Source organism: Anolis sagrei, chromosome 3 (assembly GCF_037176765.1).
Source record: "Anolis sagrei isolate rAnoSag1 chromosome 3, rAnoSag1.mat, whole genome shotgun sequence".
NCBI classification, from domain to species: Eukaryota; Metazoa; Chordata; class Lepidosauria; order Squamata; family Dactyloidae; genus Anolis; species Anolis sagrei.
Window position 1 is genome coordinate 117,146,379 of NC_090023.1, and position 22,973 is coordinate 117,169,351.

The 22,973-nt window shown below is 39.0% G+C and overlaps 1 protein-coding gene across 5 annotated transcripts in view; it reads right to left on the minus strand.

Moving 5' to 3' along the window:
- RBM26 (RNA binding motif protein 26) overlaps positions 1-18,682 on the minus strand; it is a 63,189-nt gene extending 44,507 nt beyond the window's left edge. For all 5 annotated transcript variants that reach the window (XM_060769514.2, XM_067466867.1, XM_067466865.1 and 2 more), the window contains exons 1-6: positions 18,226-18,682; positions 6,779-6,897; positions 4,695-4,831; positions 4,116-4,204; positions 3,372-3,589; positions 958-1,218 (exon numbers count right to left, since the gene is read on the minus strand). In XM_060769514.2, coding sequence (XP_060625497.2) covers positions 958-1,218; positions 3,372-3,589; positions 4,116-4,204; positions 4,695-4,831; positions 6,779-6,897; positions 18,226-18,296 — 895 coding nt within the window. In that variant the 5' untranslated portion in view covers positions 18,297-18,682. The remainder of the gene's footprint in view (positions 1-957; positions 1,219-3,371; positions 3,590-4,115; positions 4,205-4,694; positions 4,832-6,778; positions 6,898-18,225) is intronic.
- Between the last annotated feature and the right edge of the window lie 4,291 nt (positions 18,683-22,973).

Below are 22,973 nucleotides of genomic sequence, written 5' to 3' on the forward strand. Positions count from 1 at the left end.
TGAAGAAAAGAAAAACATTTTATCTTCGTTCTACTTTATTTAACTTGTAACAAAGCAATATATAAAATACGAATTATATTAAAACACTGAATGAGAATATTAATTTTTTCATACATAGCAAGCTTATTCTCATAATTATCTTGAAGTAATACAAAAATTCCCATTTTATTAGCAGGAAATACAAATAAGTGAATGGTCTTAAGATACAGAAAACTATTCTTTCCACATTTGCTGTTGAACCTTTGTGGATTTGGTTATTTGCTGATATGTCCATTCTAACAGGGTCTTTGATACTTGCATCCATCTCAAGATCTGTTCTATTAACGTCAGGTTTTCTCAGGATCAACCCTTCAGTTGATGGCAGGAAACCAAACTGGTGCATTGGCTGCAGCTGCATTCCCCTGCTTGTTTGGTCAGGCAGAAGAAAACAGGAATGAACAGGAGAATGCAAGGAGCGCGGCTGCATCGGTGTTTCTCACTTGTATACTCACTTGGAAAGGGAATGTGACAGAATGCAAAAAGGGAGGTCAGGTGGTATGCTGATTTCTGGGGTGGACAGAGAGAGCAAGGTAGGGAAGGGCAGAGGAGGCAGAAGCTGGGACAGGTTGATAGGAGAAGGGAAATGGCAACAAGAAGTGGCTGCAGCAGCTGCTCTTACCACAGTAGCACTACCTCTGTCCTTCCTCGAAACCAACACACCACCTGCCTTCTCTTCTCCCTCACCTACATTCAAGGGAATGAATATTTGTGCAAATACATGCAAGCCAGGATCAGCCATCCTGCCAGTCAAGAAGTGTTAATACAGTTTGGAGGCCCAAAATACATTCATAGTATCCATGGTTTTCCCATTTTCATGGGGATCCTTTGCCACAATTCCAATGAAAGAGTAGGTCGCCTATACAGCAATCATGAAAATGCTCACAATATGAATACATAAATTAACCTTTCTAGACTTACCATCATAGTCTCTGCACCGTTTCTTTGGCAGTGGCGGTCTACCATAGGAACTATGGTCCAACTGTTCTTCATGAAATTCCGACCAACTTTCAGTAGTATTATTTCCATGGTGAGCAGGAGCAATAACTGTTATAGTGCTACTTAGTGTAGGCACAGGATAGTGACCAGATGAAATGTTTGTAACAGAAGAAACAGGAGTATAATTGTTTTCCAATGGCTCTGTTCTTTCCAAATCATATTTTGGCTTCCCAAGATCCCGCTCTGCAAGAAAATGGAAATATTTTAACGGTTTAAAAGATTTTAAGATGAATGTACATAACAAGTCTAATATTGTGCTAGTTGACCAACTTAACTAAAATCAACAAATAAATAATAAACTTTATTTATATCCTGTCAACATCTCCCAAAAGGGACTCGGGGAGGCTTTCAAGGCATTACAAGTGTAGTATATAACATAAACGGTACATGAGTATAAAAACAATACCACATAAAAGTTATAAAAACAACCAATATTAACACATAAAATAAAATAAAAACACAGTTTAAAACACAGACCATCTGTAGTTAAAACTGTCTTCGAATCACAACTAAAGTGCCAAAGTGTCAGATGCTACATGCTGTGTTTCAGAGCAATAATAATTAAAATAGTCAACTAATCCAAACAATTTGAAATTATTGTAAATAATCTGATAAGACTCTTATTATATAAACTGGGATTTAAATAAAGATAACTTGCAATACTTTCAAACTGGACAAAATGAGATTAGTTAACCATGTTAATTATTCTTCCTCTGAAACAGAGGTGTCATTTTCTTTCATTTTAACCCAGGGGACAAACAGGTCCCATTTATTCTACTACAAGGAAAATATTAAGAAATATTCTTATTCAGAAATATAATCCATTGGCCTAGAGGAAATGCTAAAACAAAAAGCTCTATTAAAAGGATAGAAATTAATTTAAAATGAACACTGAAAATGAAACCTTGCTACTAACAAAAATAAAAGACCTCAGAATAAATTGCCACTTTAAAAGAGAAAGATCAGATCCATTTTTTAAACAAATTTATTGAAAAGTTTAGAGAAAGTTATTTGCCTTGGCAGGAAAAAAAACCCAAAAAGGAGGTTCCAGACCATGACTACAAATATCCTCTCTAACAGTTATCTCACTCACTTCAATTGAATTATTTGACAGGTCTAGGAAAATAAACATTATTTTATAGCAAAGGTTCTGTCCAAAGTTAGAACAGAGGTTTGATTGAAGTTGTTGATGTGTGCTTTTGAATCTGTTCTGATTTATAACAGCCCTATCACAGGATTTTCTTGGCAAGATTTTTCCAGAACGGGTTTTGCTTCAGTTCTTCTCTGACACTGACAGTATGACATGAATTAGGTTTCCATGATAGAACAGTGATTCGAACCCTGGTCTTGCTCAAACCACCACACCACACCAATTCTATTGATTGAGGGGAATATGATCAACTTCATCAAATGTGTCAATTGCTGCGCAGCCATTCTTTTCTCAAACATTCCCAGGGGGAAAAAAACTTAAGCCAATGATCAGAGATCTTACAGATGCATTCTTACTGCACTCTTTCAATGGTATCGGGATAGTCAGACTATACCTTCTATTAATTAAATTCCATATTCTCTAAATGAAGCTTTACAATGTTCTGGGCTTTGCTGGATTTCTCCTCCCTGCTAAATTTAACTGAGAGAAGAAGAGAGGTATTTCAAATAAAGGTAATATTCAATTTTCACTTCTACCTATAGGGTACAAAGTTTTTAAAAAGTTTTAAGAGGGCAAACTGTGTCTCAACAGATTCCACAATTCTGACTATTTATTTACATGAGGGTAAACTTTATTGAAAGGGTTCTGGGAATTGAGGTCCAAAACACCTAAAGGGCACAAGCTTGAAACCACTGCATTAGTGTGTTGGCTGCAGTGTGTCAACATTTTAAGGTACAATATCATACCATGCTTATTCACCCACAAGTGGAACCTCTTCAGTAAAATTTACCCTCATGCAAACAAATAGCCAGAATTGTGGACTCTGTTGAGACCCTGTTTGCCTTCTTATAACTTTTTAAAACATAACAAAAAAGGACAAAAATCTTGGAAATGTTATCTTACTAATCATATACTTCAAAAAATATAAATGAAACGCTTTCATGAGCTATGTTGTGTCCCCATACATTTCATTAATACAACTTTTGCATGTGCTTATATCCCTTATAAGGGGTTGTTTTGACCTCTGGCTTGGTAATAAAACTGAATTACAGTGCTGCAAAATGAAGCATGTCTAAAAAGTGTGTCAATCTCATGAAACGTTTGGAAAGCTTTGCAGTAGTGTCAAATCATAGCTGTGGGATGGTAATAATAAACACTGCAAAGCAACGTGAAAACTAATAATTACCTCTGCTCCTTGTTCTGCTTCTTGTTCGACTCCTGCTCCTGTCCCTATCTCGATCCCGCAACCTTTCCTTGCTCCAACTTCTACTGCGGCTTCGGCTGTAGCTCCGGCTCCGCCCCCTTCTTCTGTTGTAACGGTCCCTATAGGACTCTCTCCGCGGAGGATTCCGATCATACTCTCTCTTGCGAGAGCGCTCGTCCTTCTTTCTTTCATCCCTGCTTCTAAATATTTTAGATTGTTATACAGAAACACACTCAAAGTTCTAAATAAATTTGGAATCAACAATTTACATCAAAGACAAAACATAACCATAACCATTTGTATAAAAAGTGATGGGTACAGTCATTAAAACTTTGACATTGGTGCAAATGGCATTTTAAATTTCAATATGGGAGGAAAGAAACAGATACTAGAATAGAAGTATTTTTAATTAATTTAAAGTTGGGTCTCTGTGATGTTTTGGACTTGTTACATGTTATTACATTTTTTAGATAAAGTTGTTATATAGGCACTATGCAGTAGATATTGTAAGGTAAGGATCTGCTGGGAGAGGCTAAGAATGGAACACTGAGAGCAAGTGGAGATAAGTCAACTGTCTGAGAGGATTTCAAAAAGGCTGCTGTTTGACATCTGGTAGGAAATGAGAGTAAAGTAAGATTTAGGTATGTGTTCATTGGATTGAATAATGAGAATGAGGGATATCCATTCAGAAATCTGAAGCAATTATCAACTTCACGTGAGAATTACCTGGTTTCTCGGTACCGTGAACTTGATTGAGGGGGACTATGATTTAATCTTCTAGAAAACTTCTTCTCTCGTTCTTCTTCTTTAATTATCTTGACAAAAATTATGGAAAACAAGCGTGAAACAGAATTGCCATTCCAGAAACCAAATTGCCATTTTCAAATCCAGCTTGTAGAAAATTATACCAGAGCTTGATCTCTTCACAACTACAACCTATGCTAATACATTATATGCAACACTTTCTCCCATACTGAAAATGTCATGGCCAAAAAGTTATAAAAGGTTGTAGTTGTGAAGAGTTCAGGCTCTGGCATAATTTTCTAAGACTCTGGTATAATTTTTTCTGAGACATTTTTATGTTAATGCACCCTTACTAAGCGTTCTTCAACACACAATTTTTAATCAAGTCATATGATTTATACCTATAAGCTTCATATCTCTATGATATACATTCTTAAGATCTTTAATGAGCCCCTCAGATCACTATCTCAGTTTTAGATGCACTACAAACAGCACGTCAAATATACAAACCAAAATACAAGATACAAATTGAACACAGAAATAAGCACAAATAATTACTACCTCTTCCTTTTTTGTGTCTTTTTCTTGATGTTGAAAGAAGTCTGGCTTTAGGCTTCCAGATGACGGCTGTTCTGGTGGAGGTAGATAGCTTTTTGTATTCACAGCATCAAAAAGTTTTTCCACAAATATTTGAGTCTCTAAATTATAGCAAGAAAGATACACAAATTATCACTTCCATATTATTATTATTATTATTAAACTTTATTTGTACCCTGCTAGCATCTCCCGAAGGACTCGATGCGGCTTACAAAGGCCGAGGCCTCAACACACAATACAACAATACAAAACCTAGGCAAATTAAAAACAATTAAAGCAATCTAAACAACAACAAACAATGAACAATCCACTAAGACACGATGAAACTGGGCCAGGCCAGAGTAAGGGTACAAGAGTTAAAAGTGCTGATGTGACGGGTGGAATATGAGGCTTATGGGCAAGTGCAGTGTGCGGTGTGCAGCGGTCTTAGCTTTAATAAAGTGCTTATGGGACTTGGTATTGGAGGTTTCCTATTCGGGGAAGGCACATCGGAACAGCCAGGTCTTCAAGTTCTTTCTGAAGACTGCCAATGTAGGGGCCTGTCTGAGATCTTTGGGGAGGGTGTTCCAGAGTCTGGGGGCAACCACGGAAAAAGCCCTGTCTCGTGTCCCCACCAAACGCGCTTGTGACGCAGGTGGGATCATGAGCAGGGCCTCTCCAGATGAACGAAGGGAGCGTGTGGGTTCGTAGATGGAGATGCGATCATGCAGGTAGGCTGGTCCCAAACCGTTCAGGGCTTTGTAGGTAAGCACCTGCAGCTTAAATTGGGCTCGGAAGATAAACGGCAGCCAGTGGAGCTCCTTGAACAGGAGGGTTGACCTCTCTCTGTAAGGAGCGCCAGGTAACATCCTAGCTGCTGCTCGTTGGACCAGTTGGAATTTCCGAGCCGTTTTCAAGGGCAGCCCCACATAGAGCGCATTACAGTAATCCACCCTAGAGGTGACAAAGGCATAGACCACTCCGGCCAGGTCAGTAATATAATGGATAATACTAAGAACCTAATTGTTTTGTGCCAATAGATTAAATGTCCAGTCTGCAGGATATAAAAAAGGCATTGCAAGAAATCAAACCTTATTTATCAATAAAAAAAACTTTATTTATATCCTGCCCCATCTCCCCATCAGGATTCTGGGTGGCTCACAGACATAAAAAGGCAAATATTCAATGCCTTGTACTGCTATAAATAAGTAGTACAATTTAAATAAAATACAACTTAAATAGTATAAAACAAATAGTTATAAAAACAATAACCATTCTGTTTTATGGGGGGCTTTTATCTTGAGGCAAACAACTGTAACGATAACTGACAACATTTGTTACATTTCAACCTTGCCTTTGTCCAGGGAGTTCCCTACTGTTATCCTTACAACTTCAGGTAAGTGAAAACCAAAGGTGACTGTGCCAAAGTGAGTTTCATGCCCAAACAAAGCCTCAATCTCCCCATAATAATTCAATAATAATAACTGAATTATAGTAACTTTTAATACTAGTAAGAGCCAAACAGCACTCGTCTCTGCCCTGTGCTATCTGCTCTATCAGATCATTGGGACAATGCTATCCCAAACTTTCAGACTTGAAAAGACAGTTTTGATAGCATCATAATACACTGCATTCTCCAATCAGAGAACCCCTGAAGCTCAAAGAAAGAAAACCTGGAAGAAAGTATTACTCAAATGCTATAAGCAGAAATGATTTCAGATTAGCAAATATTTAAAGTGATGGAACAGGTTTTATAATCACAACATAGGACAATAGTAATCTTTCAAGGCATTTCAGAACATAGTTGAAAGTGGGAAGCATGCAATAATTTGTCTAATTACAAACAGCTACTAGATCATTAAGAGCTTCCAAAAGTGATGCTTGTTGTATAGCAAAACCATAATTACTGTATCTGGTTTGTACTGCTCTCACTAAATTTCTATGGAACACCATGGCTGTTGGTTTTTATATGACCTATGTAGTGCACACTCAGGGCAATATGTAAGTGAATCCTCAGTACACAGTAGGAAATCAGAACCCATCACAGTTTTGTGTTCACAAGAACTTACCCTTTTGAAGAAACACATCTAGCTGGTCAACACACAGTGCCTTCAGTTCTTTCTCACTTTTGTCTTTTTTGACCAAGGCAAGAACATATTTCGCTAGGGCTGAGGGATCTGCATCACATCTGCAAGTGGAGATTAATACTATCAGTAATTAAGATACATTTAGATCTTACTTCAAGCTGGTACACTATGTTCCATACTTTCACTGTTTTATTGTTTACTTCGCTTGAATGTATACTGAAGAGGCAATTTCTTAATTTCGTCTCTCACATTGTACTACATTTTGAACCATCACTGTGATCACAACTAAATCTTCACACAAAGAGTAAACTATCTTTACTGAAAAACATAAAGTATGTGAAAAAAAATTCCCTGGACTTAAAAATTACTCACAAGCCAAGCTTTTTGAAACATACTAAGCTTCCTCTAATTCAACTTTTAAAATGAAACATTTGAAAAACTGTTAACTATCTTCCATGATTGTTATGTTAGTCTGTTAAGTTTTGAGACTGCCATTTATGTATTATATTTTATTTTTGCTTTGGGCTTTGTACTGTGTTTTATTTTCTGTAAGCTGCCCCAAGTCCGGATTGGAGAGGGAGCAGGATATAAATAAAATTGTTTATTATTATTATTATTATTATTATTATTATTTCATACACAACAAGATTAGCACACAGGAAATAAGATCACTATGCTGGCTTTTGTATTTGATCACAGGTCGGACACTTCCCAAGTATTACTGTTGTTGTTTTTGATATGCTTAATCAAAATTGCTTTTGATTTTTCCATTCTTGTTTTTATTTTACAAATATTCTAAGTATTAAATTTACAGTTCTTAGTTACTATTTCTACAGATAACTATTTAGCTCTTTATATTTCACAAACAGCAAGAGGAAAATAAAGAGTACTGAAGTTATAATCAACAGACAAAATGTTTAGTCTCTTTGGAAGTACAAAGCTAAAGCCAGCTAAGAGGTGATAGAGTTGATAAGAGTTTTTATCCAAATAATGGGATTGTGACCCACATCAAATGCTGATAAATCCTACTATAATATAAATCTAATATATTTAATCAGTCCTGTACAATGGCCTATGTCAAAGAAGACACAAGACTATAAAAAAGGCTATTAGCACTCATGCACTAGAAAACTTGCATTGCAGGGTCTGCAATGTATTTTTATCCCACACAAGTATTCCAATGTACTGTGGGATCAGAGGTGGCCCTAGGTAATTTTCAACGGCAAGCAAACAGTATTTTGGTGCCCCCCCCCAACCAATCACTGATACATATTTTCTGTTCGTCATGGGAGTTCTGTGTACCATATTTGGTTCAATTCCATCATTGCTGGAGTTCAGAAAGCTCTTTGATTGTAGGTGAACTATACATCCCAGTAACTACAACTTGCATATGTCAAGGTCTATTTTCCCCCCAGAGCGCCTCAAGAGTGCCCCTGGGCAAAATCAACTATACTGCAAATGCTTACTTTGCGTAATGGGTTGAGCCGCCCCTGTGTGGGATATCAAAATGCCCTATCGCTAAAGGACTATATTTTATTTTATTTATTTATTTGCAACCTTTCTCTCAGAAAAGAACCCAATATGCTCACAAAAGAAATCAGATAAACTATGACAATACCATTCTAAAAACAGTTAAAACCATCACATTTAAATCAGCATCATGTTAATTCAAAAGTATACAAAAGTTAAAAAATAAAGTAGACATTTCAATATCCCACAGAAGTATTCCAATGTACTGTGGAATAGTTTCCCTGTGAGTGATTATATATGAAAAGCTCCCTTGACAAAAAATAAATACTATCAAGCTGATACACAGCAGGACTAGCCTCCCACAGAATGGAATTCCATAATCTAGGTTCAGTCATGGAAAAGTCTTTCTCTCGTGCTCTCACCAAGTGGTGGCTCAAAAAGTAAACACTTCTCTGTAGAACTTAAGATTATGGCAGGTTTATATAGGGAGATAGTCTTTTTAATAGACTGGACCAAAGCCATATTGGGGTGATGACCTACACTTTGAATTGTGCCCAGAAACCAATCAGTAGCCAGTGAAGCAATTTTAACAAGTGAGATGCATGTTCTTTGTAACTGGCCCCATCAGTATTCTAAATCCACCGAAGTTTCTGAACAGCTTTCAAAGGCAGTTTTCATGAAGTGTGTAATAATAGTCCAAATGGTATATGATGAGATCTGACATATCAAGGAACAAGTGAATCTGGTGCATTAGTTTTCATTGTGCAAATGTACTACTGGCTACTGCCAAAATATGTTCGGAAATGAGTTCGAGAGAGCCCCAAAGCTATGAGTCTGAGAATTCAATGAGAATGTAACTCCATCCAAAAGAGGCAAAGTCCCTATTCTGTAATCTGCTTATTGACTGACCAGGAGAACCCCTGTCTTTTCTGGATTAAGGTTCAATTTGTTTGTCCCCATCTAGTCCATTACTGACAACAGACATTGTTTCAGAATTGCTACAGATTCCTTGGACTCTGAGAGCAAGCTCCTCAGAGATATTCTGTACTGCATTTTCCCCTGAATATCATTTCCCTTATATCCTCAGAGCCTCAGTTTTTCTCCAGATTCACGTTCTACACACAATATAGGTCGCAAATGAGCAAGACATCAAGCTGGTGAAGGAGGCGAGGAGCTATGAAATTGTGAGATGTACACATATCCAACAACTCAATATGCATTTAATAATATTCCAAAATACAAAAAATATGAAATAGAAAACACGACTAGCCCTAAGCATTTTGGATAAAGGATACTCAATCTGTAATTTTCAATTTCAAACTTCCAAATGATCAATTCCAGCAGTTTCATGTAGAAAGTAAACAGCATAGGGGACAAAGCTGAATCCTATGGGAATTCAAAGGCCATTGCAACCAGACATTATTATTAGATTGAAATCTAGTTTCTATAAGACAACTGTCCATTCTGCAATCTAAACTTCTCTGTTTTTCATAGTATTTGATACCTGCGGCTTTACTCCTCTAACTAGAAGTGTGATGATAACAGCAATATCCCTACTGAACGACGAACCTGAAACTTAACTGACTTTCCTCCTGGCCTATTTGATTTAGTAGCAGACAGATCTGGAGGACTGAAATATCCATTTAGATCAAATGAAGTTCAAAGATACTAAGAAGACTTAAAAGTAACAGGGATCTTGAAAAGACTGAGTGTTCTTTTAAATGAAAAATTAACTTTCCACTATTTTAATTATACTTCATCAACCTCATTAAAGAAGAAATAGGCAGGTACTTCCAGGGAGATCAGCACAAGATTTAACAGACACATTTTGTAATTCTTAAAAAGGAAAATCTATATTGTCATGATTTTTAGCATTGTTGTTAATTAATCGCCAGCAAAGAGCTAATGTTTGTGGTTGGTAATAAAACTATATGGTTTTAAAAGGTGATAATACAGATGGTATTTACTGTGAAATTCCACTGACCTGAATTGGGGAGGGGGGCTGGGAGGAGAGAACACAATGGTTTCCCATTTGGAATAACCTGTACTTTCTCATTCTTTCCCCCTTGTTTCTCTTTAGAGAAGGTTTGTTAATGGGAAAATGATAAAGTAGATTAACAATTAATTTTAACTGGATGTCCCAGAAGAATTATCAATGAAATATTTTATACTGAAATCAGAATGATCTACTGAAATATTCTTATTTTTTTCAATTAATTGGGGGATCCTGGTGTGATGTTCTGCTTTTAACACTGAATTCTGGAGACCAGAGTTCAAATCTTGCCTCAACCATGGAAAGCCATTGGGTAACATTGGATAAGTCATACTCACTGAGCTTCAGAGGAAAACAAAAGCAACACACGCATGCACATACATAGAACAAAACTTGCCAAGAAAGCCCTTTAAATTGATACAATCCGAAGGCATACAATCACCAGCCACTACATCATGTTTTCATACTTGGTGTCACTACACCTATTTAATTTATAAGCCACCTTTCCCCCATGACAGACAATAAATGAATACAAAATGACTGGCAATAAATCAATAAAATTTTCTGTTTCAGTTTTATGGTTATTTATTTTGAAATGTTATTTAAACAAAACCCCATAACAGAAATATTTTAACACCAAAGATGACAAAGAAATGTATTGGCCATATTATGATACAATTTTCACTCTTTTGTGGTCCTGATTTTTTTTTTGTCATTTTCATTTTGAAATCTAGTTTCTCCGTCCTTACTAGTATGTTCAAAGAAGATAGGGATTTTCTATAACAATGGCTTAAGATTCTAAACAAATGCTCCTTGGACTTGATAGCATTATTAAGGATAGAGAAACTAGAATAACTAATCTTATGGAAAACATTATGAAAGATACAACTTTCCACTATGCTGGAGACTCTTGACAAAAAATGTAGTGATTTATATAACCAGGTGAAGGAATTTAAAATTTTAAAAATTGAAGGAGATCGCAATGATTATCAGTCCAATTGAGTCTACCCATGGTTATTGGACAAAGAGCAAGTCCCTTCTAGGAGAAAAGTCAGATTCCATCCTCAGTTTACAGACTCATCTACAGAGGAAGACCCTGGGAGAACAACTGAATTTTCATTTTAAAGTCTTTTAATCTTGCCCCTTGTTTTTTAAAGCCAAGTTTCTACACATATGCTTCAACTGCCACAGAACACGAGAAACAAAAGTAACCATGGTGCTTGAGCTATATTTAAACCATCTCCTGTAAAAAAAAATGCAGCACCAAAATCCCAGGGTATTTAATAAGCTTAAGGAATACTTTCAATTTTAATGAGCCTATGGTTCCATAATGTGTATATTTAAAAAAAATTCACATACAGGTGTGTAAAAGGAATAGTGTCATAGGTAAAGTACTACAGACAACAGTCCTAAAAAAATGTGAAAGTCAAACCAAAGCAACGAACTAAGACTAAATATGATGAAAAACCACAGGGAACACTGCAGCAAATGAGTATTAGTAGAAACACTGAAATTGTTTGCCCAGACTGTAGGGACAGCAACTCTAGGGAGTTTTCCAACCCATTAACAAGAAAAACAGGAAAACTGTTTGTTCAAAATAATATAATAAAACCTATTTTCATACTAGTTATTCCATACTCACTGATTTTACATTAAATATTTTATCTTATAAAAGATTATCGGTCTCATTATTTCATGTTTTTTAGAGAGGAAGGGGTATTAGCATACACACCTGCATTTTGAGATTACAGTTAATCCACCTTCCTGCAATGTGTGGTTACCAGGACTATGTTGTGGCAGTGGAGATGTTATACCACAATTTAAAATATTTTCCTATATCATATATTTAAAATTTGGTTGCCATCTGGAGTAATCAAATATGCTTCAAGTTCAATATTCATCAGCTGAATTAGTCTGCAACCCAATGCACAGCTGATATACAGCAAGACTCATTTCCAACTAACTATAAATAAGAACAGGCTGTTTTCATATTGTTTCGGTCTATTATAACAGGAAGTTATATTTATTTACATTTGTGCCACTTTCAGACACCTAGACCACTTTCTAACATTTAGATAAAAGTGCAGCATTGTAATTTGCCACTGATCTATAACCTGAAGTAACTGTTATCTCCCCTAAAATCATTTTTAAAAAGCCAAGGGCAGTTTCCCAACTGCCAGATGTAGCTGCACGGTGATAATCTACTCCAGGCATCTTCAAACTGCAGCCCTTCAACTGTTTGGGCCTCCAACTCCCAGAATTCCTGACCATTGAACAAGCTGGTTAGTGCATCTCGGAGTTGGAGGCCTAAACAGCTGGAGGGTCACAGTTTAAGGATGCCTGCTCTACTCTAAGGCAAGCCGCAGACTGCTATAACTTCTTTCTATTTCTTTTTGCCTTTTAACATTTAGACTGCTGTTAAAACTACAATAGAACATATTATAAATGTATCAAACACAATGGTGCATTTGCCTTGTTCACTCAAAAAGAAAAGTACTATGAAGGTACACATGCCCTGTCTATTTTGTTGTTAAAGAGGTGCCTTTCCAACAGCTGTAGATATTTAATTACTATACCTGCCAAAATGCAGTGTTGGGTTTCCCCATCCCAGTGCCGTACAATGGTTGAAGAAAAAGAAAGATATTGGAACTAGGACCCCTTTTTCATATTGTAGTCCACAGAGTTATAGGTGCATACAGTCAAGCCCCCTTTGCAATCACTGGGGTTAGGGACACAGGACCTCCCACAAAAGCAAAAAAAAGCACATTAAAATTCCTGAAAAAGATACATGAGATCACCTCTCTAGAAATTTCTATGGCTTCTAGAATGGCTAGAAGCCATAGATATGAACATCCATGTAGAGACCCTTGCTTTTTAATGCTGAATTGCAATATAGGATGAGTTTCCCTTTATCCAAAATTAGGATTGTTGATTTCTTTTTATTTTTTGGATTTTGAAATATCTTTCTTTGCATGTACGTACATAATGAGATATGTTGGACATGGGACCCAAGTCTAATAACAAAATTCATTTATAGCTCATGGAGACCTCATATACATTGCCTGAACATAATTTAATTATTTTTTAATAATTGTATGCATAAAACAATTTTTTATACACTGAAGTATCAGAAAGCAAAGGTATCTGTGTATCTGTTGCCCATGTGAACAGTAGTTTGGATTCAGGAATTCTGGATAAGGGATGTCAACATGTAATGAATCAAAGCATTTATTTCTCACCTGGGATCTCCAGATAACCCTATTTTCATGAATATATCCTTCCATATCAGTAATACAGTGGCATCATTTACATCTGAGAGCACAGGCACACTTTTTTTTTCTCTTGTCAGGAGCGACTTGAGAAACTGCAAGTCACTTCTGGTGTGAGAAAATTGGCCGCCTGCAATGACATTGCCTAGGGGACGCCCGGATGTTTTACTATCCTCTGGAAAGCTTCTCTCATGTCCCCGCATGAGAAGCTGGAGCTGACAGATGGAAGCTCACCCCGTTCCCCGGATTTGATCTGCAGACCTTTTGGTGAGTTTAACTCACTGTACCACTGGGCCTCCTAACTGGCACACATCATAGGTCCCAAATGTACACAATATTTTCAATATTGAACCACTATTTAAAGCTATCTTTTAAAAACTACACAATTCCTTTGACAATTCCTATGCTAAGAATTGCTTGCATCTACAGTTTCTGCTGCCTCTGGACAATTAGTAATTACTTCTAGTAAATTTGTGTTACAACTTTGTCATCAAAGATCCCTACACTATCTTGCCTTTGAAACAAGAATCACAAGGATGATTGTAGTAGAGGTAAAGGTACAGATTTTCCCCTGACATTAAGTCCAGTTGCATCCGACTCTGGGCTGTGGTGCTCATGTCTATTTCTAAGCCCAAGAGCCAGTGTTGTTCATAGATACCTCCAAGCTCATGTAACCAATATGACTGAATGGAGCACCGTTATCTTCCCGCCTACTGATCTACTCACATTTGCATATTTTTGAACTGCTAGGTTGGCATAAGCTGGGGCTAACAGTGGGAGCTCACATCACTCCCCGGATTCGAATCTGCGGCCTTTCAGTTAGCAAATTCAGCAGCTCAGTGGTTTAACCCACTGCACCATTGGGGGCTCCTGTAGTAACTGCACTCTTTTTCTCATTCCATGATTCAGAAATAGGAAACTAGGATGTCTCCCAGATTTCAGTTATATTTTATACTGATTAAGCCTCTGAGGTTTAAAATACATAAAATATATGTCTACTTTAATGTTCATAAAATATAACTGGAATCCAAAGCGCAACCTTGTATTCAGTTTTCTGCCATGGCACTTCCTGAAGTTTTTCTTCCACACAGCTTTTCAGCCCAACACTATTTCCATATAAGTAACATATTATGCCGCATATTACAACTCCTACACTTTATTTGCCTAACAAATGCCCACTATAATAATCTCAAAGCAACAGTAGCTCCCTTAAGATCTCGAAGTCCAACTCAGAAGAAACTGAACTGTCAGACTTCATTACAGTATCTGCCTTATTAGACCATTAATATTCATAAAATATCTTTTTTCATAAACCAAGTGACAAAAAATCTGCCATTTAAAATGTATTTTAATTAAACTAGAGATTCTCTGGTTATGCCAGATTAAAACAAAATGAAAGCTCTGAACAATATAGTTAAGTAACAGCTGCCCCAATACAGTAAAATACGTGGAGACTAGTAAAATCTAAATTTTCACTCAAGTCATCAATATTGTAACAGAGCAAGTTATCAAAACATCATTGACTTGGACATCTTATTAAATTCTCCTTTCCATACCTGAATTCTTTTATGTTTGTTTGTTTTCTGCTGGCTGTACACTTCTTTTTTTACAATATTAAAAGTTTCACCCTCAATTGAAAACACAGGAGTAGTAGTAGTACATTTTATTGATTGGCCCATTGGCCATTATCAAAACACTTGACAAACACATTTAACACAAACACATACAGCATAAACCCAAAATACAACAAAAGTTAAACAAGCTGTTAACAAGGAATCAAGATCCCAATCCAGATAAAATATCTGCATCACCCCTACAGTTTACCCTACACCTCCAAATATTCGGTTCTCAGCTGTGTTTCTTTATACAGAAAAAGGGTCCTTACACAGCACTCAATCACAGTGTTCAATCTATGGGTATGAGAAAAAATTGTAAACCAAACTTAAATAATAAAAAACACAGACATGTAAAGATCAAATTACACACTCCTATATGTAACAGATTCAGCTCAAGATTAATACCTTCAATCAAGACTTTCTTCTTTTTTTCTTTTTTTTTCAATCAAGACTTTCCTTCCACAACCTATAGCTCTTCTTGTCTTGAACTACAACTCCTAATATCAATTATGTTTTAAACCAAGCATGCCCAGGTCCCAGATCTGGAAAAGTGGCAGGCTACAAATTAAAAAATCCTAAAGTGTTTGGATCAGTAAAGTCTAGTTCTCACTGTATTTGGATGGCATCGCAAATGAGGGCTTGCATAATTGAATGCCTCTACAAAGACTCCCCCTCAAAATAGTGAAAAAGTTGTCAGGAAGAAGGACGTCAGAATTACAAGTCAGGCTGCCATCCCATCTCCTTGTTACACGTATGAGCTTGCAGGATAAAAGCAGGAGGGGTTAATATTTTCAACATCAGAATGGAGTTCACACACAGACTCTTGTTTTTACAGTTTGAGTATCACTCACCCCAAACCCTTAGGACTAGATATGTTTTGGACTTTTTAGCCTAGACTTAGGATTAACTGCATATCATATACATACACATTGACTGCTTTTAATGTTGAGCATTACTGGACTTAGTAATAACGTTTTTTTAAAAGCTCTGTTTCTAATGTTTTAAAATTTTACACTTCTGGTCTATGATTGTAATAATAAAATACATTATTTCAAACATAATGAGAAATCATGGAGATGGAAGCCAAATTTTAACTCATAGGTGTTTCATGTACACCTTATACTAGAGCTTTCCAAACATTTCACATTGGTGATACAGTTTTAGTCATGCATCATTTTGCGACTTAGTAATTCAGCTTTACTAGCAAACCAAAGAATAACAACAGTTTTATTTCTTGCCTGCCTCTTCTGCTTTGAACTGGAATATATGGCAGTGTGGACTCAGATAACCCTGTTCAAAGTAGATATTCTGGAATATGGGGATGTGGAAGGGTCCTAGGTTATATGGCTGTATGAAAGGGTCCTGGGTCATCTTACTGGAAGAGATGTTATAATAGATATGGACACATACATATATTGTAACAAAAAATACATGGAGAGACAACATATCTCATGAAAACCTTTCATTTATATTTTTAAAAATACTATATATTACTTATAATTATTATTTCAGATTGACTCAAGGCCCTTCCACACAGTCATATAACCTAGAATATCAAGGCAGAAATACCACAATATCTGCTTTGAACAGGGTTATCTGAGTCCACACTGCCATATATTCCAGTTCAAAACAGATAATGTGGGATTTTATTTAGCTGTGTGGAAGGGGTCTCAGAAGTTTCTCATTACCTTCATGTGACACAGGGCCCCTCCACACAGCCCTATATCCCGGAATATCAAGGTAAAAAATCCCACAACATCTGCTTTGAACTGGGTTATCTGAGTCCACACTCAAATAAGAGATTTTCTGCCTTGATATTCTAAGATATGGGGCTGTGAGGAAGGGCCCACACCCATACACTGCTCTGCTCTGGGGTAAAAATGGTTAAGTAGTCAATTGTTATATGTGCATTGAATTATTGCTGTTTTTATTGTGTGTAAACCGCTGTGAGTCGCCTTCGGGCTGAGAACAGCGGTATATAAGCAAAGTAAATAAATAAATAAAATAAATAAAAATACTGGGATAGATAGATCAATGGTTCAACTTACTCACAAACCAGCTTCCTATGTTCTGTGCCACATTTTCAGAGTTCACCAAGTACTGGTAATGATATAAAATTACAAACTTCTGTTTGCATACTAGGCCTCTGTGAAGAGATGCAAAAGCATCATTCCTTAAATACACCAACAACCTTTGTGACAGATGCAACTGAACTAATTTAACCACTGGGCTATTTCCATGTTGTGTGTTCATGATTCTATGTGTTGACACAGTTTGGAAAGAGCTTGACTTCTCAGACCAATGGTTCTCAACCTGTGGGTGCCCAGATGTTTTGGTCTCCAACTCCCAGAAATCCTAACAGCTGGTAAACTAGCTGGGATTTTTGGGAATTGTAGGCCAAAACACCTGGGGACCCACAGGCTGAGAACAACTGTCTTGTCCTAAAGTCAAGATGTCACAACTTTGGAGGCTATTGAGCTCCAAATCAGGCTTTCCTGGATACAAGCCTAGATCTGTGCCCAAGGTAAAGGTTTTCCTCTGACATTAAGTCCAGTCGTGTCGGACTCTGGGGGTTGGTGCTCATCTCCATTTCTAAGCCAAAGAGCCAGCATTGTCCGTAGACCCCTCCAAGGTCATGTGGCCAGCATGACTGCATGGAGTGCCTTTACCTTCCTGCCATAGCGGTACCTATTGATCTACTCACATTTGCATGTTTTTGAACTGCTAGGTTGGCAAAAGCTGGGGCTAACAGTGGGAGCTCACGCCGCTCCCCTGTATTCGAACCTGTGACCTTTCGGTAAGCAAGTTCAGCAGCTCAGTGGTTTAACCCACTGTGTCACAGGGGGCTCCTCTGTCCCCGAACGATGGTCTTTATGGGCCAATCTGAGGCCCTTCTACACAGCTATATAAAATCGTCACTGAACCGGATTATATGGCAGTGTGGACTCAGTTCCAAGCAGGTATTGTGGGTGATCCGCCTTGATATTCTGGGCCAGATGGCTGTGTGGAAGGGCCCTGGGAGGCCAGGCCCCGTGTCCCCATCCACACTTTCCCCCTCCCTCAGCCTCAGCCTCGACTCACATGGGCTCTAAGGTTTTGCTGAGCCAGGACTTGAGCGCCTCGAAGTTTTCTATGATCATTTTCGCCACCATCCAGCACTGGCAGCGAGGAGGGCCCGGGGCCCGAGCCAAGAAAGGGGCGGGACCCCCGGCGGGCGCGGGCACCACACTCCTCCGGAAAGAGAGCGGGCCAGGCAAGGGCGGGGAGCCGGGGAGGAGGAGAGCGGAGGAGAGGGGGAGAGAGGGGGCCCTGCGCTGCAAGGAATGCTGCGGGAACGCCTCCCGCAAAGCCCGCCCGCACTCGCTCCTTCACGCAGCTGCCACCGCCGCCGCCGCACCAGAACAACTAAGATGGCGAACAGGAGCTCTCGCGAGGCTTGGGGGAAGCTCGCGAGAAGGAAACTGGGGAGGCGAGGAGGCGAGGCGCGATGAATTTTCTCCAAGGTGCCGAGGGAGCGCTGCCTTCGCCCACCTCCGGAAGGAGAGGCTCCCCTCCAACCAATACTACGCGGTGACGTCACCTTGACGTCCCATGGAACCCTGGGGTTTGCAGTTTCAGGAGAGGCCTGTGGGGGGGGGAGGGGGCGCAGCGGAAGAGCCACTCGACTACAAACCCCAGAATTCTAGAGGCGTTGCCATGGCAATTAAAGGAGACCACGCAAGCTTCGATCCTTTGGTATTTTTGGACTTCAGTTCCCAGAATTCCTGGCCCTTGAGCAAAGTGGGTGGGGCTTCTGGGAGTTGAAGTTCAGCAGTGGAACTCTCTGGCCCGGAGTGTGTGGAGGCTCTTTTGGAGGCTTTTAAGCAGAGAGTGGATGGCCACCCCTCAGGGGTGCTTAGAATGCGATTTGCTTCCAATTCAATATTCTAAGTTCCAAATAGACCAGAGGCCCATACTTACTTATTTATTTCTCGTATCAGGAGCAAACCAATGTATTTGAGAAAACACAAAGTTTAAAAAGTTGGCATTCTATTAAATGTCCTTTGACCAGTAGTTGGCCACTTGGTGTGCCTCTGGTGCTGCTATAAGGAGGTCCTCCATTGTGCATGTGGCAGGGCTCAGGCTGCATTGGAATAGGTGGTCTGTGGTTTGCTCTTCTCCACACTCGCATGTCGTGGACTCCACTTTGTGGCCCCATTTCTCAAAGTTGGCTCTGCATCTTATGGTGCTGTTTTGTCTGTTCAGCACCTTCCAAGTCACCCAGCCTTCTGTGTGCCTAGGAGGGAGTCTCTCATCCAGTCTCAGCCACTGATTGAGGTTCTGGGTTTGAGCCTGCCACTTTTGGACTCTCGCTTGCTGAGGTGTTCCTGTGAATATCTCTGTAGATCTTAGAAACCTGTTTCTTGATTTAAGGCAGGGGTCCTCAAACTAAGGCCCAGGGGCCGGATGTGGCCCTCCAAGTTCATTTACCCGACTCTTGCTCAGGGTCATCCTAAATCTGAAATGACTTGAAAGCACACAGCAACAACAACAATCCTATCTCATCAGAGGATGGGCCGGAGATGTCACTGCCTTGGTCCTTTCATTATTGGCTACTACTTCCCAGCGGATATCAGGTGGTGCAATACCAGCTAAACAGAGTAATTTCTCCAGTGGTGTTGAGTGTAGACATCCTGTGATAATGTGGCATGTCTCATTAAGAGCCACATCCACTGTTTTAATGTGGTGAGATGTATTCCACATTGGAGATGCATACTCAGCAGGAGAGTAGCAAAGCACAAAGGTAGATGTCTTCAATGTGTGTGGTTGTGATCCTCAGGTTGTGCCAATCAGCTTTTGTATGACATTATTTCTAGCACCAACCTTTTGCTTGATAGTCAAGCAATGCTTCTTATAAGTCAGAGCACAGTCTAGAGTAGGCATCCTCAAACTGCGGCCCTCCAGCTGTTTTGGCCTTCAACTCCCAGAATTCCTGACAATTGAACAAGCTCGTTAGGGCTTCTGGGAGTTGGAGGCCCAAACAGCTGGAGGGCCGCAGTTTGAGGATGCCTGGTCTAGAGTGACTCTCAGGTATTTGGGTGTGCTGCAATGCTCCAGTGGGATTCCTTCCCAGGTAATCCTCAGAGTGCAAATTGCTTGTCTGTTCTTAAGATGAAAAGCACATGTCTGCATTTTAGATGGATTAGGAATTAACTGGTTTTCCCTGTAATAAGCAGTAAGAGCACCGAAAGCTTCAGCCATTTCAAAGCTCCCTGCTTGGGCAGTGATGGCATGATCATCAGCATAGATCAAACTGTCTGTCCCTTCTGGCAGTGGCTGATCATTTGTGAAAATATTAAATATTGGTTGAGCAAACACACTCCCCTGAGGCAGGCCCATCCTGAGTTAGTGGGGTAATAATAATAATAATAATAATAATAATGCTCATTTATATCCCACCTTCTCTCTCCGTACGGAGACTTAAAGAGGCTCACAATTAAAAGAATTACAATATAACTTTAAAAATACAATATGCAAAAATTAAAACAGTATTAATCATTAATATTAAAAACAATTCAAGTTAAAACCACAAAAGCATATAAAACCAGAGCACGCCTAATAAGGAGGGTAAGGAGTGTTTCACAGATGAAAAGTGTGACACTTGATCAAGTGATGTCGGAGTACTCAAGGCCTCACCTACACTGCCATATAATGTAGATCGAAACTGCATTACATTGTCCTTATAGACTCACATACTGCAGTTCAACACACTAACCAGCATAGATGGGACCCAAAATGACAAAAGTTATTTGGAAGGAACATTTGGGAGAGGTTGCAGTTCCCTGAAAAAAAGCTTACAGAGAAAAGGAAGAAAAATGTGACAAAGGGATGAGTTGGCACTATCCCTGTCAGATCAGAACAGCTGAAGAGCCTGGAAAGGAATCCTGGGAAGCTGGAAGACATGTGCAATCTAGATCTCCTGGCCTTCAAGACATCTGTGCTGTTTGTTTCTTAGAGACAAAACTACAGTAAGTTGCCTTCTGAAATGTAGGCTTTTTTTGCTGTCCTAAAATGGATTCTTATACGAGTTCTTCACTTACCGTATATTCTGGCATATGACTACTTTTTAACCCAAGAAAATCTTATCAAAAGTCAGGGGTCGTCTTATGCGCAGGAGTTGTCTTATACGCTGGAGTAGCCTTATGCATGGGAGTCGTCTTATATTCGGGACTAGTCTTATACGCCAGCAGTCGTCTTATAGTCGTCTTATTCAAAACAAGGTTTTCTTTTTTACTTTTTTGAAATAAAAGCGCACCACAGCCACACTTGTGAAATTTGTCATAGATCTTCCTGTGTGGTGTGCAAATTAATGCTGTTAAAAGGAAGCAAAGCTGCTTCCAAGGCACATGAGAAATGGCTGCTGGAATAGAAGAGATGCTCAGACACTCATTCCTGATCCAAACAATTCACCTTGAGAGTTGGGTTGATATCCACACTCATCCAAAACTGTAGTTTTTTCTGAAACTCACGAGCATCCCATAAGTTTGCTTAACGCAGGGTTAAACCAGTTCAACCCAATTACTCTGTGTTAAGGACTCAAGTTCGCTGTCTGGACATTCAGGTTCGACTTCTAATCTCTAGTTCCACTGTTGTCATGTGATCAATGCGCCTTACCCATCAGCCCTATCATCACAATTGTCCTTGCACCAGCACTCCTACCTAGTACCCAGAAACTGATTGTTATCATAGAACCCACTGGTTGTTGGTTGATGTTTTGCTTTTATACTCTTTTATAATGTTGTTGTTTTATTTTATTTCATGCTGCCATTATATATTTTAATGTGCTATTTTATTTTATAATGCTGTTCGGGCTTGACCACATGTAAGCCACCTGAGTCCCTTTGCGGAGATGGAGGTGGGGTATAAAAATAAAGATATTATTATTATTATCATCATCATCATCATCCACTAAGGCTCCTTCTACACCAGTGGTTCTCAACCTGGGGTCCCCAGATGTTTTTGGCCTTCAACTCCCAGAAATCCTAACAGCTGGTAAACTGGCTGGGATTTCTGGGAGTTGTAGGCCAAAAACATCTGGGGACCTCAGGTTGAGAACCACTGTTCTACACAGCTGTATAAAATCCACATTGAACTGGATTATATGGCAGTGTGGACTCAGATAATCTAGTTCAAAACAGATATTGTGATTTATCTGCCTTGATATTCTGGGTTATGTGGCTGTGTGGATAGGCCCTGAGATTTAGTCCCAATGTGAAGTGAGCTATCCAAGGTGCTGAGCCCCATCCCCCAAATGTAACACAAACCCCATACCATCAGGACCAGGACCTGTGGTTTAAAATGGAAGCATGACTGTTTCACTGGCTCTGCTCAGTAACTTTCTGTCTCTGCCTTTCCTCAACTGTGCCCTAGTTGCAGCTATTCTATTAAGCTGCAACAAAGCAGAGAAGGGAAGCAAACGTGTAGCACTTACATCTGATACATGCTTCTTTTGGCTTCTCTTCTCCCACAAGGTCACCTTGTAGTAGCCATTCTACCAGGCTACTTTATGTTTCCATCCCAAGTGGTCATTTGAATAACTAATTATTAAACAATGGTGCTTATATTATCCCCCCCCCCAAAAAAAACCCCAAACCTTTCATCTCACCCAATGTTTTCCCCCTTTGTAGCTTGTCTAGGGCTGTTCTTTTCCGTTATTGACCAGTGAGATGCTCTGATCACATTTCCCCATTGGAGCCAGGGGTAAAATAAATAAATATCTAGTTGGCTTTAATTTGTCATGAACATGCTAGCTTGGAATTATATCCTATATAAGTTACAGAATAATACAA